General features: G+C 44.4%; 1 protein-coding gene and 1 long non-coding RNA gene across 7 annotated transcripts in view; one reads left to right on the forward strand and one right to left on the reverse strand.

Annotated features, from left to right (window-relative positions):
• Positions 1–10,512, forward strand: LOC135421574 (uncharacterized). 3 transcript variants are annotated; one of them, XR_010434086.1, is made up of 3 exons: positions 1–257; positions 3,914–7,075; positions 8,122–10,512. It is a non-coding gene; the product is annotated as an uncharacterized LOC135421574 (long non-coding RNA). The 3 variants fall into 3 exon arrangements; XR_010434088.1 differs by having other exon boundaries at positions 6–257; positions 6,908–7,075; XR_010434087.1 differs by having other exon boundaries at positions 36–257; positions 7,031–7,075.
• The window catches only part of C13H8orf48 (chromosome 13 C8orf48 homolog), a 24,413-nt gene continuing 13,426 nt past the window's right edge, over positions 5,149–16,135 (reverse strand). The window contains exons 5-7 of one of the 4 annotated variants that reach the window (XM_064670174.1): positions 15,905–16,057; positions 14,742–14,826; positions 5,149–5,300 (exon numbers count right to left, since the gene is read on the reverse strand). In XM_064670174.1, the coding sequence (XP_064526244.1) occupies positions 5,149–5,300; positions 14,742–14,826; positions 15,905–16,057 (390 nt within the window). Of the gene's footprint in view, positions 5,301–10,441; positions 13,323–14,731; positions 14,827–15,904; positions 16,058–16,135 lie in introns of those variants that run through there. The other 3 variants (XM_064670178.1, XM_064670175.1, XM_064670176.1) reach the window with 3 other exon arrangements.

Here is a 16,135-nt window from a genome sequence, read left to right on the forward strand (position 1 = left end):
ACACGCTCCTCCCAGCTCGGTGAAGCTCCCCATGTGATCCGTTCTTCCCCCTAAATAAAGTTGACAAATCTGGCTGTGCTCAGAGTGCTGCCGAGGGGGTGCGGAGCTCTTCCCCTCTCCGCAGCTGCGGCACCGCCGCCGCACCGGGGCCGCGCCGGGCCGGGCTCGGGGCTCCAGCACGGGGGGGCTCGGGGCTCCCAGCACCGCTGCCCCCTCTGGAGGAGCCCAGCGAGCCGAGCAGGATGCGGCCGGAGCAGGTGAGCGTGCGTGTATGCTGCGATGGATCCTTTGTGCGGCTCGCGGGGAACTGCGGGAGGGAGGGGGCAGCGGGGGCAATTTTTTAATGGGCAAAGCCCGAAGGTTTGTTCCCTTCCCCGTTGCCCCTTTCCCAAGGGATGTGCCGGATGAGCCGATTCCCAGCAAAGCCCGTTTTCCCCGAGTACGGGCAGCGCCTGCGGCAGCGGGGCCACCCGGGCCGGGCACGGGGGAGATCGGGAATGCTCCGCTGCATCCTGCGGTGCTGCTCTGGCCCCCGCAGCCCCCTGGGCGGGTACTCGGCCGTACCCAGCACACGGCGCTGGGGCTGGCAGGGCACGGCACTGCACGGTACCAGCTTACGGGCTTGGCACGGCACGGCACGGCACTGCTCAGTGTGGTACCAGCGTGCAGGACCGGCACAGCACCGTGATACCCGAGTGCAGGGCTGGCACAGCACGGCACAGCGACGGCCCCGGGCCAGGCTGGCACGGTACCAGTCTACGGGCTGGCACGGCACGGCACCGGGCAATGTGGTATCTGTGTACAGGCTGGCACGGCACGGCACGGCACAGCGATAGCCCCGGGCCAGGCTGGCACAGCGCGGTGCCAGTGCACGGGCTGGCATGGCACGGCACGGAGCGGTACCGGTGTGCAGGACTGGCACTGCACTGCACAGCACAGTACCTGGCACAGCACAGCACCGTGACACCCATGTGCGAGGCTGGCACGACACAGTACTGCACACTGAGGTACCAGTGTGCCGGACTGGCACCATCCCTGAGCAGGTTCCAGGGCTGGCCTGCCCATCCCGCTGTCCCCCAGCCTGGCTCAGGGCCACTCGTGGCCCCCCCCCCCGGGTGTCCTGCTCTATTCCCAGGTGTGACCCCCTCCCTCCCCTGGGTGCAGCTTCCCACAACCCCTTCCTACAGACCCACATCATCCTGCTCCTGGCACAAAGGTGTCCCTGGAACCACCTTCCCCCTCCTCTCATGGGATGTGCATCCTCCTCTCCATCCCTGTCGGGGCTCCAGGGACCCTCCATTCCTTCCCATCCATCCCACACCTTGTCCTGCTCCCTGTGCTTCCTGAACTCCTCACTCTCCTAAGAGATGATGCCCCTATCCCATGCCCTCCCAGGCAGGGTTCAGCAGTGCCCTGGGATCTCTCACACATTAATTGATCCCAAAGGCATTTCACTGAACTTTTCCCATTTGGAATGTGATTTGGAGCTAAAAGGAAAGTCTCTGCAGCAAGCACTGACTGCTTAAAGTCTTCATTCCCTTCTCCCCCCTTTACCTATCCTTGAGCCTCTGTGCTGGGATCAGTTCACTGCACAACAGTTCAGCTGCACAGAGCCCAGTACTGGCTTCAGACTGGGACAGGAGGGCAGTGAGGAGGAGGGAAGGTGCTTCCTTGTTCTCCTACACCTCTCAAATCACAAGGAGACTATTCCCAGATCGTGCTGTGAGAAAAGAAATAAGATTTGATTCCAGAAATGTACAGACACAAAGTAGCTACCTCTAAACTGACATTCATCACTCCCCCTCCCAGCCCCTGCTCCCTCCCACCCTTTCACTTATTATTTTCCTTGCATAATTTGAAAGGTGAAAAATCCCTGAATACTGAATATATGGCAGTTCTAGACTGTGACTGTTCATCAGGAACAGCCACAGTGGCTGCAAGGTGAAGAGTTGGATGAAAAACTTGAATGTTCAAACAATCTTTTGCTCTTTGGCCTATTAAAAAAAAATGTTATTCCTGCAGGAGTTTCAATCTTGGCAGATCCAAGAGAAAGGCTGCAGAGCCTCCCATTTATAACTGCTTTCCTTGCTTGTGGTAGGGAAGGAGAAATAGGGAGAGGAGAGATTAAATAGGGAGGGGGACACAAAACCAGATCTAATTTGTTCATCCTTATCACAATCAGCCCAGAATTAGAACCCTCCTTCACCTGCACAGTAAATGAGAATAAAGAGGCCATTGATCCTATTTTAGGGGGGGGGTTAGGTTTTAGATTTGTTCATTTGAATTCAGCTCTAAACAGCTTTCAGTTTTCATTTACCCTCTAACTCAAGGGAACAATTAAACATCCACCTGTACCTGCACTGGTAAATCCTTGTTGTGGCTCCAAAAAACTAACCAGAGCATTGAGGCAAATTGAGCTTAAAAACAGGTAAATGGGGAAAAATCACTGAGCAGGTTTAAGTTCAGTGTAGGCTTGGGAACTGCTCACTCCAGGGCTTTTATTTACACAGAATAACATTTCAAATACAGACCAAGAGAAAAATTCCCAGGTTGCCTCTCTGTGATCACAGGATGCAACTGCCCCTGATTTTGGAAGGTGTATGGGAAGAACAGCATAAAAAATAAAGAATATGAACTAAATCAGAAAAAAGACCAGTTTCAAAAGGAGAAAGAATCCCCATTTCACAGGGGACTTTTTTTAGCTGATGATCTAAGCCTGTTCCTTGAGCAGGAACGGCTTATCAGGAAAATCCTCCCTCCAAAAAGAGGAATGGTGGTAATGCTTTGAGAAAAACAATCTCACCCGAGTTTTTAAAAGGCAGTGAAGCCTATTTCCAAGTGAACACCATGAAGGAACAGGTCTGCTCAACTGCTTAGAGAGCAGCACTTTGATCCAGCACTGTTTCCCAAGTTTCAAAGGGAAAAAAATCCAAACCCTTTCCTAAATGTAAGCCTGTGAAAGGAATAAGCCTCAGTGTCTCTTCCTCACATGTTTCTGTGCATGGCTAAGCCTCAGTCCACACACCTATGGGGGGCACTGAACAAAAGCTACCCTAAAAACATCATCCAAGGATTTCACTGATCAGGATAAGAAAATTCCAGGACAATATACTTTAACTATATAGACAAGAAGGCTAAAACATGGATCACAGGTGCCTTTTAGTGACACTGGTTTAGGGAGGGAATTCATCAGGTGTTCCGTCTATGACTGATGTGCAATTTGTTCCTGGTAAAAGGCAGCAGCAACTTCCATAAGGATTTGGGCTTTGTACAGCCCAAAGATCTGCCAAAATATGCAGTTACAGGCAGGCTGTAATCACACCTCAAAAAAGCTGCTCTGTTAATCAATCACAGTTACACTAAATTAACATGTCATACTACCACAAGTCACCAATAAAACCAGAGGGATGAATATCAGCTTCAGAGAGAGCCCAAATCTAAACACAACACTGTTGCTTCAATGAATTTATGCTTCAGGGATTAATGAATTAAAATTAAAACCTTAAAACCAGAATTAGCTCCATGTGGGTCCTCTGTAAAGTTAATGCCCAGGAAAACAGTCCCTTCTGTTTCTGGCCCACAGGAGCTCTGCTGGAACCCAAAAGCAGATTCCTGAGCAGTGGCACATCCTGAAACTTCCCCCTAAATCCTAGGAGCTGTTTTGCTCAGTATCTTTCCAGGCAGAGGGAAGATGGGATCAGGCTCTGCTCTACAATTACTTGGTTTTCTCAAACATCAAGAAATCCCTCAGAGTTCTCCGAGCCCAGAGCAGCTTCAAGGAAAATCAGGATCCCCTCAGATATTGTTCCTTTCATAGGAACTGGACTTTCTGTTGGCTCCTGGCTCTGGCCAGTGCTGGGATGAGTTCTCACAAGCGCTTCCAAAACTGGCAGCCTTTTTTCTCTTCTTGCAGAAGGAAACCTCAAGTGTAATGAAGACAGAACAGGCTGAACAACTGCTAAGAGCAGAGTCCTCTTGTTCACCAGGATAAAACTAGTCTAAAGTGAGAGACCGGGGCTAGAACTTTGTACACTTCATTAAAAGATTAATTGACTTGCTTAATCCGTTATCTATGATGCCAATTATAGCACTGGATGTAATCACAAGGGGCTTATGTAAATTCCATTTCCAAGGATGAGCACATGTGAAAATCTAATACAGGTAATTTTTCCTCTTTTATTTTGGGATTAACAATAGAGAAGAAAAAGGCATAAAGAGGTTTTTTGATTTGAGGACTTTCCAGATAAATCTATGGTGTTTAACACCTACAAACCTGGTGACACTGCAAATATCCCTGAAGTGTCTTTCTGGAACAAGCCATACTCCAAAGGATAGAGATTCTACAAGGAAGGAGGAAGCCTGGCTGAGAGATTTCCACCTTAAGATTTAAAAAAACACTTTAAGCAGCCAAAAATAAATATTTCTGTGTAAATAGGTACATATTTAAAACAGTCCTAAACCCTTTGTTCTTACATGGGGGTTTATAGAAGATGCAGCAAGGCTAAAAATCTCATTACATGTTTTTCAAAGCCTTTTCTCCTTCTTCCATTCCTTCCTCCTCTCCTTCCCTCCTCCTTGTCCCCCCTCCCATTTGTTCCCACTCCCACTCTGCCTTTTGTCTGCTGCTCCACAGTTCTGGAGGAGGAGGAAGAGCCATTTACATTCCAGGTTTCCAGCATGATGGAGACCCTTCATCCAAAGGTTTTTCACATCAAAAAGATGCAAATTCAGAGAAAAGGAGCCACATTCTTCTCTAATGCAATTAAAATGGAAGAGATAATTTGAAAGGCAGCAGGGAGAGTTACAAGAAAGCTGAAGGCAAAAGGAAAGCAAGGCTGAAACTGTATTAAAAAATCAATGTGTATTTAGGGTTATATAAATAGTAGAAGTAATTCAGCATTGGCACAGAGAATGTGGGGATGAGAACACGAGAGAGACACACAGAGACAGAAAACAAGACTCTCCTGCTACTGATATCAGATTTCTTATATTAACTCACAAGGAGCAGGTTTATAGTTTCAGGTCAGTCACCTTAACTTTGGGAAAATGTTTTTGTGTTGCTCTGAGAAAGAGTACTGTACCTTTTTCTCACTTGCTGCTGGTTTATCAACCTCTATGGTCCTTATCAACCATCTTTAATCTCCAGCATCAGGAAGACAAAGGAAGACTGAGTTCCTCAAAAGTCAGGGGTGAGAAATCAGCTTCCCACTGACAAGGAAGTTGCAGGAGCTCATGTGATTCCTGGCCTTCATCCTTCTGATGAAGCTGAAGATTCCAGACATCACCAAACTTGCTCCTTCCTTTGAAACACAGAATCAGAAAGCAGAGTTATACCAACAACATAAACCCCCAAACCACGTCCAATGAAAACTTCCTACAAGTCTGATCTCCCACATGTTATTTTGACTTAATTTTTTTTAGGGATCCAATGCAAATCATCAGTAGTCTCTTTAATACAACACTGATAACATCATTACTGCCAAGGCTCTGGCAAACAGAGGCAAGGGCTGCCCTTATGAAAAGGGAGGAATCTCAGTGAAATTAAAAAGCTGTTGATGAACATTGTTATCCCTTTTCAGTAATTCAGGTTTTTGACAGTTGCCAATAACCTGAATTAATCTTGAGACACTGATTTTTGTGACTGCAATTTGCTTTGTTCCTCTCACATAAATTGCATCCAACCCACTCTTACTTTTCCATCCTCAAAAACTACAAAAAAACCCTTAAAAATCTGTTTCTCTCTCCTTTGTTGGAGTATTCAGAGGCACAGAGGTCAAGCCTGGAGAATAAAAGGAAAGACAATGCCTGTCCTATTAGAAAACAAGGAACAGGTTTTATCCTCCCCACCTTATACTGAGTTGTACTAAAACAAAAAGACATGGAAACAGGAGCCAGGGTAGGGAAGTCCATCCCTAGGCAAAGACATGTTCTACATCAACAGTCTGAGTTTATATAAGTATCAAACTAAAACATCACTATTTCATTAAAAGGTTTAAAAATGTAACTTACAGGTTTTCTAATGTGCTTTCACAACAAGTTTATTCTAACAAATCGGTATTTCCAGACCAAAAAAAAATAATAAAAATCACTCCCATTATTTTTTTCAATACCTCAATCTTTCTAACATATTTTATTAAATGTTAATGGGAATTAAATGTGCACAGGCCTGAAATCCTGGTTTGCATGTTTGCAATGCTCAGGCCAAATACACTGAAGAATTATGACTCACACAAAACCAACAAAACAAGGGAAGAATTATTTATTCTCTGCTGCTTGAATTAAATCAGAGCATGGACAAGGAAGAATGTTTGGGGGGGGGGGTTTAAGGGAAAGTTTCCTTTTCTTTGCACATCCTCTGTTTGAACTTCCCGAAGTTCCTCTGTGTCCACCTCCCCAGCTCTGGAATCACAAGGACCTGGATTATCAGCCAGTACTGTCCCTGCATGATCCCTTTCAATGTTGGAGTTGTGTCAGGATTTCCTTGTTCACCCAAACAGCCCTTCCCCTTCCAACTGACACCCAGGCATGTTGACTCCCAGGACAAAGCAAGAGTTCTCCCATAAAACTTCCTTCTTGGCACTTGCAGACACGGGAGGTGGGTCCCTGCAGCCCCCGTTTGCAGTTTTTCAGGTTTCTCTCACCCTTCTTGCCATCCTGGGTCCCTGATCTGTGTCCAAGCAGCAGGAAGGAGTATTCTGTGCCCTCAGGAAGCAAAGGCAGAGTGGAAGGTGGTGGTGGCACCCCACGGTTTGTCACAGCTGCAGCAGAGCCACCAACAGAGTCCTCACACACTGTTTTGAAAGGATTTCTCCATAAAAGCAGCTTCTACCCCAAAATGCAGCTGGAGCACAAGCAGAACTTTGCAGATTTAAGATTTTAAAAGCATTCCTGTTTTGATTTTGAAAAGCCACATATCTGAACTGATGGAGAAATGGAGTTACAGATGCCATGCCTGCACCTTCCTGAGCAGTCCAGTCCAGCACCAGCTGCCTAATGACTTTAAATCCTTCATATTTTATTTTCCCCTCAGGAATCTGATAGCTGTGGATACAGATGAAATGAGATACAGGCTCAGGCAAGTATGACAAGATCTGATTTCTCTTAGCACTGAGACATTCCACCCTCCTGCACTTCCATGTGGGTGGTGGACACTTGACTGCTCCATAAATCAGAGGGGGCATTTCTCAGTTTCTCAAGTTCTTTTATTGCAGTTTCTTTCTTTAGGCTACTTGAGAAAGATGTTGAATATGTAGCCCAGGAACACTAAAATATTCTGCTGTCACCCCCTCCTGATCTATGACTTGCCAGCAGTGCAACACGTAGACATTCATCAAAGATGTGCCACGTTGCACTTGGTCCCTTATGTGAAATGAACTTCCAATCAGCTTCACAAACACCTCAATTTACAGTAAAATGTGATTTTCAAACTTTCTGTAAAATCCACAATTATTTCTGTCTCTGGGAACATATTGTTCCAAACTGGCAAGAACTGCTATTTACATCCTTTAACATCAACAGAGTGCTAATCTACATAAACAGTCATTATTGCTGACAAGAATGGGCTGTTAATTAGTAAGAGGGACCCTCAGCTCTCTGCTAGCCTAAGTAGGATGAACCTCACATTTCTATAAAGAGGGGGAATTACAACTGCACCCCATCAAACAGAGTATCTCTGAACAAACATTTCCACTCCCAAGATATCTGAAACCTAATTCTGGCCTCCAAGCATTTGGGAGGAAGGTAGAGGGGGTTCAGAGCAAGCTGCTATTTGAAATAAATAGGCCTGAACGTGCTTAGAGTTCCTCAAAGTAAAATATCCTGGGGCCAAAGACTGAGTGGAAGCAAGAATGAAGAGCAGCCCAGCCTTGTTCCTCCTCAGATTTAAGTCTGAAACAGGATTTGGATGTGGGGAGGGAAGGGGGAGGGCAGAGCAGCCCTTGAGAACTGCTCAGATGAGGAAATATTTTGGATTTGTCACACACAGCACGTATCAAAGCCAAATGACTTAAATGCGTTTGAAATTCCAGCAGAATTAGGAAAGAGGAGGGGTTTTAAATTCTAAATTAAAGCTCAGTGCCTGTAGGGGAGCTCTTCAATAATCCTGTGTCATTTTTCACCCAGGGCCTTTTTCCAGGCTCCAGATTTGCAGTGAGGGGACCTCCCCAAGTCCAGGATAACGAGGACAAAAACCCCCAATCCAAACCCTCTCCAGACAATCTCTGTCTGAGAGCAGATATCAGAGAGGAGGGGAAATAAAACCTCTTCGTGAGAGCTCCTGTTTGCAGCTGATTTTGTTCACGCGTGTGGTGTGAGCAAACACAAGTCACAAAACCTGTCTTTGATTTCACCCTCTTTTGGGAATATCTGGGAGAAGAAAAGAAACACCTCTCAATGCAACAATTCCTAAGATATAAAGTCCACCTGTTGCAGTGACTTAAGCCCAAGGATAAGCTCTGCCACCACAATGTTACTGGAATATTGATTTGATTTTCTCCAGTTCTCTCCTCTAGAACACAAAGAATCCCAAACTGGCACTAGGCTGAGCTTTCTCCTGACCCTCGGTGAAGAAGACAACACATTCCTGACCTCCTGACTTGGGATACAGAGGAGCTGTGCTATAAACTTTGTGCCACAGGCTGTTACTCCTGCCATCCCTGCCTTCCAAAACAAAGAACACTTCTGATCTCACCTATGCCTGGAGAACTTGAGGAGAAAACCATCTCCTGGATGACACAGGTGCCAAGGGAATCGTAGTTCTTGCTTCATTGGGAATTTTGAGAACACCTCCTGAATCCAAATGAGGCCCAAGTTCACAGAGGTCCCTGGACCTGCACTTTTGGCCTCACCAGACTATGAAAACTTTGCTAAATTAAATACAACAAGGGACACTGAAAGTGAGCAGCTGGAGGGGTCCCTGTCGTCCACCATTGCGCTGATCGTCGTGCTGACCATCATCTTCTCCTTGGTAATGACATCCCTAATAACCTACTGCTTCCACAAGTGGAAACTTAGAGGGAAAAGACTGCAGAAAGCACAAGAGGAGTATCAGAAAGACCATGAAAAGAGCATTTGCCAAAGCACATCTGGACTTGTTTCATAAAAAAAAAAAAATGGAAAAAAAGGATCCACCACGAAGAACTCTTGAATTACCTGGAAATGAAAATAATGAAAGAACTCCAACTATGAGATTTCCAAGCAAATACATCCTTGTTTTATCTAATTTCTAAGAGTTGTTAGCAGTTTGGAGATTTCCTACAGCTTTATTATACATATATATATATATATATATTTATATATTTAACCTCATTTGTGCAAAGTAAAACATACACAATCATTTATTTCTAATCTCTTTTGTCATTTTAATCTCTCCACAACCTCTCTGGGCAACCTGTGGCAGTGATTCTTGGCTGTGAGGGTGGGGAGGCCCTGGCACAGGTTGCCCTGAGAAGCTGTGGCTGCCCCATCCCTGGAAGTGTCCAAGGCCAGGTTGGAGCAACCTGGGCTAGTGGAAGGTGTCCCTGCCCAAGGCAGGAGGTGGCAGTGGATGAGCTTTAAGGTCCTGCCCAACTCTAACCATTATTCTCTGTATTACTAAACCAGTAAATTCAAATCTGCTGCTCAGACTCTTTTAAAAATCCACTGGAAGGTAAAAAGTCAGATTTTGGTCAGTGGAAACCAGCTGATCCAAACCAGTGGAGTTATGTTGTCTTGCACTGATGTAACCATGGGCTGAAGGGGTTGAAATCCAACTAGAGACTTGAGTAAATCCGATTCCCAGATGCTCAGAGCAGCAGCCTGGTCCTGAAGAACTGCTCGTGTCTTCAGTGCCACTCCAAGCAGGACCAAACCTGAAATTTAAGTCAAGATTTCCTGAGAGGTGCTCGTGGCATTCCAGCCACAAGTGGATCAAGGACATCCAACACTAGTGGAACCCAATTTCCCAAGGGTAGGGCAAGCCCACCACCCTTTTTTTAACTAGGCTTCTAATTCTTTTTAAACCAACCATACACCAGTGTGTTTCTATTTGCAGAGCCTGTAATATCATGTCACAGAGAAATTACAGATTTATTGTGTAGCATCTCTAAGTCATATTTTCTAACAAAGTGATGGATGTAATATTAATAGATGTAACTGTTTTACAAAGTAGAAACCGTGTAAAGTTACCACCAAGCCCCCAGCGCAAGGATATAGCTTGCTTGCAATTACCAGTAATGCTGTATGTATTTTTAAACAAGCTATAATACTGTGATGATGCTGTAAACTTACTTCTGTAGGCAAAAAAAAAAAAAAATGTTCTATTTAAAAATGTCAAGATGAAAGATGTAAATGTTCTGGAAGTGCTACCAACTAAAAATATGAATTTTCACAGAATATACTAAAGATTCTGTTCCATGCTACAGATATATTTTACAAAGGTATTTATGGGTCATACACACCAGTCTGTGAGAACAGTATTATTTTATTACAAAATAAATACATGAATAAACAAGCAGTGAATATCCATGCCCAGAAGCTGGAAAATGTTTGGTTTTTTTAAAATCCCATGATCAATTCTATAGGTCATTTGAAAGATGGAGAACTTTGTACCTTATTGACATAAGGGATCCACCCCAACACATGTCCCAGCCTCCCCCATCCAGATCCTGTCAGTGCAGCCAAAATTCTGCAGAATCAGTTGTGGAGGAAAAAGGGACATGAAAACAATGCAAATGTAGTATTTTTAAGATTAATCTCTGTTTTGCCCAGATTCCAGCTCATTTTTTAAGCCAGTGGCATTCAGAACACCAGCCCTGGTGCAGGGAGTGATCTGCACACACACACTGTCTCACTGAGGGGAGTGAATACATAAAAATAAAATAAAAACTCATTCTCTGAAAATCTGAGTGGTAATAAAATTACACTTTGAAGAATGCAAGTATATGTGAAAATGCTTTAAAAATACAGGGCTAGAAGCACTCCAGCTCTTGCTGGAGGATCTATGGATGATTTGGGATAACTGCCCTGAAAGCTGCAGTCTGGGGTTTTACCAAAGAAGAACTGGGAACATGAACCCTTCCAGCAGCAAAACCTTGTCCCTGGTGCCACCAGCCTAAAGTTCTTTGTCAAGCTCCCAATATGAGTAAAAGGGTTCAGCTCCTCTTCTTGGAAGCTGATCAAACTGGCTATGGGAAAAAACAGAATTCAAAAACACCTGGGTCTCCCCACAGCCCAATGCCAGGAGTGGGGATGGGTTTATGGAAGGTCAGGGAGTGACCCCGGGGCAGCCTGCATGTTTCAGTTTTTAGTAACACTTCAGGAAAAAGGTTCAAGATTAATGTAAGGGGGTCATGAAGATGGTTGGGGGGCCGGAGAACCTCTCCTGTGAGGAAACGCTGAGAGAGCTGGGATTGTTCAGCCTGGAGAAGGTTCCAGGGAAACATCCCTGTGGCCTTTCAGCACTTGAAGGGGGCCTACAAGCTGGGGGCAAAGTTCCCAGCAGGACCTGCTGCCTCAAGGGATAATGGTTTTAAACTGAAGGAGGGTTGATTTAGATTAGATATAGGAAAGAAGGTTTTTATAATGAGGGTTGTGAGGCCCTGGCACAGGTTGCCCTGAGAAGCTGTGGCTGCCCCATCCCTGGAAGTGTCCAAGGCCAAGTTGGAGCAACCTGGGCTACTGGAAGGTGTCCCTGCCCATGGCAGGGGGTGGGACTGGATGAGCTTTAGAAGGTTCCTTCCAACTCAAACTATTCTATGATCCTAAACTGGACCAGTGGAACTACGACATATTCCCCCAGTAGCTGCAAATCATTATTTAAATATCCCAGAATCCCAGACTGGTTTGGGTTGGGAGGGATCTTAAAGCTCAGCCAGTTCTAATCCCTGCCATGGGCAGGGACACCTTCCACTAGACCAGTTCATCTTTGAATATATTTACCTTTGTTCCCAGCTCAGATCCAGGCATGTTAATTACACTAGAACTTCATTCCCATCAAACCTGTGCTAGCAGCCTGTTGGGATGGAGATGGAAGTTTATCCTAGAGGAGATACAAAGAGATGGCCCAAGAGATGGATAGAAATGAGACTAAGGAATGACTGTGCCTGGCAGCCAGGTTAATTTTTTTCATAGCAGAAGCAAGGGCAAATGGAAGTGAAAATTCCCTTGCTGCAGTCCACAGGAAAACTGATTTTAAATTGAAGAATACAACTTTATCCAAAGGGCCAGTTATAAAGCATAACATCACAAAAGTGGTTATCAGCATACACATAATATAAATACAATAAACTTCTATTTGCACAAAGTTCAGAGCAATAAACTCACATCACCAATCATTCAGAAGATTAAATAATGCAACTGTGTGTATCATGAAGGCCAGAAAGACAAAGCTCCAAAGCATTTTTTCCAGGCAGACTGATTTGTTGCTGAGCCACAGCTGCTTTCCATACGAATACCCCTTGAGCCATCACAGTTCTTTTATACCCCAGAAAGCACAAACAAGGCAGCAGATGAATCAATATTCCTTGATCAGAGTTTTAGAGTGTTTCTTTGGATCAAAAGAAAAATCTGCTGCTGGTGGGGGGAGCTCCTGTGAGGGGAAAAAAAGGAAAAGACATGATCTACTCTCTTTCCCACAGTCTCCCTGTCAGAGTTTTTGGATCTCTCAAGCCTCAAAGGCTGTAGGATTATAAAATAAATTATTTAGAGGCCTGGATCATTCATTCCATAGTACATCCCTAAGAGCTGCTACAAGAAAACAGAAGGCAAACACTCAGATCTTGGAGTCATCCTTGATAAAAAAATGAAACAAGTGTAGGGAGCAGCAGGAAATGCATCCAAGAGGCAGCAGCAAAATCTACTTTGATATTTCAGAGGAGTTACCTGAGCTGTCTTTGTAACATTTATGCAAACAAACAAGAGCTGTGCAGTCACTGTGTGTGAGCATGACAACTATTCTACAGACAAACATTGTCAGACTCCTAACCCAAATAACTCACAGTTCAATGTATTTACAGGAAGGCTCCATGGGAGCTGCAAAGAAATATTTCAGTATCTTTACAAAGCTTCTATCAAAGGAAAAATACCAAAACATATGGATTATATTTTTAAGAAGAGTCCTGGAGCTCCCTTTTTGTGGGTTAAGGGATGAAACCTGTGTTCATTGGCAAAACCAACAAAATCACATTTTCAGAAGATTCGGCTCTTTCACCTGCCAGCCCTTATGAGTCTCCACTTGAAACACTGGGTGCCCTTTGCCTCATGTTTGCAGATGGCTGAAGAATTCCAAAGGCTCGGGAGAAACAGGGAGTGCAGAGCAAAGCAAATAAGGAACAGAGATGGAGCATCTAAAAAGGAAAGGTTTGGGAGATTGGAAGGCAGAAACATTTCTGAGGATTACAGAGGAAAAGGAAGAAACCAGGAGAGTTTATTCAATACACAGGTAACCATGTAATCTGCCAACACCTACCTCCATATCCAGCACCTCTCTCTTCAGGTTTTCCATCGATTTGTGGGAAGGGAAAGCAAGAGGCTAAACAGCCCTCAAGCACTCTTAGAAACACAGAGCACACAGAAGGGAACAACTACATGGGGAGAAAATACAAACCCAACTTCAACAATGCATTTTCCTTGTCCCAAAATGGGAAAAAATCAAATGCAACGGGAAGGCTTAATCCTCTTTGCTTTGTAACAAAAATTCAGGGAGAGTTCATAGGCAAGGATATCCCTTCAAGATTTCCAGAGGCCTGAATGCACAGAAAGTCAGGAAGCTGGAGACTGATGAGAGGCAGTAACTTTGTGAGTCACACAAGGCCACCAGGTCCCAGCAGGAGCAATGGAACGAGCTCTTGCTGCCACAAAGGTGGGCTGCAGTTGTGCCCACACATCAGCTGAAGGCTTTTGAGGCCACTAGGAAGATGATTTCATTGTCCAACCCACTGAGATTCCCTTCACAAAGCCATTTTATTTGCACGTATCCTGAACCCCAGATATATTCTTTCAAAGACAGTGACTTTGTCATCTTGAAAAATTACAACAAATTCTGAAGTATATTCAAAAAAAAAACCAGGCAAAAATATAATTCAACGTCTTATTCCAATTTTCATCCATGTTGTTTTTTCTCTCCTGGACACCTCTCCTATACAGATTCCATGATTAATTTATTATAATTTCTCATCTCGTTGCCATCCGCAGTCTTGCTGATTTAATTCTGTTATAGTCTCATTATTTTACTTCTATAAATACCCATTTCATTTTACTGCTTTCCATAGTTACTTTGCAACCTGCTTTTTTTCTCCTCCACCTGGGGCCCTCACTTTCAATTTAACATGAGACAGTGGGCAAAGATTGAGCTGAAATGCAGTAATTACACCTCCCTGCCCCGAAAAACGGAATCATTTATTTTTCTTACAGATGGAAGCAGCTGTGAGCTGCTCTGAAATCCCACAGCAATCCTACAAAAAACAATACTTATTACTTGCCAGATTAATAATAGAAACTCTTGGCTTCTGTAATTTGAAAAACATATAGAGATGGATTAAAATGTATTGTAACATTTGCATTTAGGAAGAATAAAGAGTTGACTCAGAACCCAGACACAACATGCTGGACATATCTGGTTCCACCTGCAGGAATATTAAACCACCACCCAATTCATCACTGCCAGAGCAGGTTATATCCATATTAGTTGGTATTCCATGTGCAACTCTCCCACTTCTTTATGTCCTTGAGTCATTTTAACACTTTCAGGCCTTACATTTTCTGACCTTTCAGCCTTTGCCACAAGGCCCTGGGATCCTCTGAAGGTTTGGGAAAGCTTCTGAGGGCTTCTCCTAGAAGTGTGAGCATGTTCTGAAACAGAAAGAAAACACGGATTTGTATTCCTGGCATTTCTCATGTCCTTTATCCCAGACCTGCCACTGGCAGCTCCATCCAGCCCCCCAAAAGCAGCTGGGTGGGCAGCACTTCAGCAGCACAAGTTGTGGGGGTTTTAAAGGGTCCTGTTTTAAAGTGTCCTGTTTAAAAATTCATGGCCAGTGATCTGCTCCCTAAAGCAGGTTTCTTCCCTAAGGAGGGAAAAGGAAAAGCAGATGGCCTTTGAGGGAAGCACGGAGGAAAACAAAGAGGAAAAAAGTGAAGCTTCACTTGACACTGAAGTTCTTAAATCTTAGGTATGGAGTGAGTGAGAGTCAAAAATCAGGAGAGTGGAACTATTAGGGGAAAAAGGGAATGTGTGGTACAGCACAAACTCCCACCTTGCTCATAAACACTAGAAGAGATCCCAGAGCTTCAGGAAGGCACTACTCATTCACTGCTCAGGAACAATTTGACTCCCTTTCAAGAAGGGAGAGAAGAGCTCTTCCTTCAGGGAGATCCAAGGAATTCTCTACCTTTCAGCTCCATTGCCTCCCATCTGCTCCAGAGGCACTTCCTACCCATAAAGCTTCAACCTTGTGACACTGGCACAGACAGAAAACAGTTTTTCCAAGAAGAAATCTCAGGGTATCCAGAAGGTCTCAGCCCCCATAACATCTTTCAGGGTCCTATTCCAAGACTCCTACACCAAAGGATGAGCAAGGAAGACCAGAATGGGCACAGTTACCTACTGTCACATCAATTTATTTACCCTTTTGTCTTGCAAGGCCCATCAAAAAGCAAAAACAAGAGAGACCCAGAACCAATCTAGGACATCCTGGGAATGACCTTCAGCTTCCATAAATCAGGCAGGATCAGATGATTTGATCACTGTGTTGGTCCTAAAGCATTTTATTAATTGCCAAATTCTATTTTGACTTGCACTGCATTCAGGTCACTCTGATCTCACTGCCATCAATCAGGGGAAATCTGCCTTACAGATCCTTTAGTTGCAGTACCTACAGAATGCTAAAAAAACATTATTTAACAAAATTTTTTTACAATATTTGCTTACTCTGGAGTAAATCTGTTCCTCCAGTTTCTCTTGGATTAAAGCACCTCCCATCAGAGCCTTTTTTTGCCTGACAAAGGCAATCCTGGCCAGCTCTGCCTCCTTCTTCTGGCAGTCAGGGCATGATGAAGCCTCGTGGATTTGAGCTTCTGTCACCTGGAAGAGGAGACTTTGGTGCAATGAGCAATGTCTGTCCCAGTGAGATGGCCACTCCTTAAGAATAATCAATAAAAA

The sequence above is a fragment of the Pseudopipra pipra genome, chromosome 13 (assembly GCF_036250125.1).
Source record: "Pseudopipra pipra isolate bDixPip1 chromosome 13, bDixPip1.hap1, whole genome shotgun sequence".
Classification (NCBI taxonomy): Eukaryota; Metazoa; Chordata; class Aves; order Passeriformes; family Pipridae; genus Pseudopipra; species Pseudopipra pipra.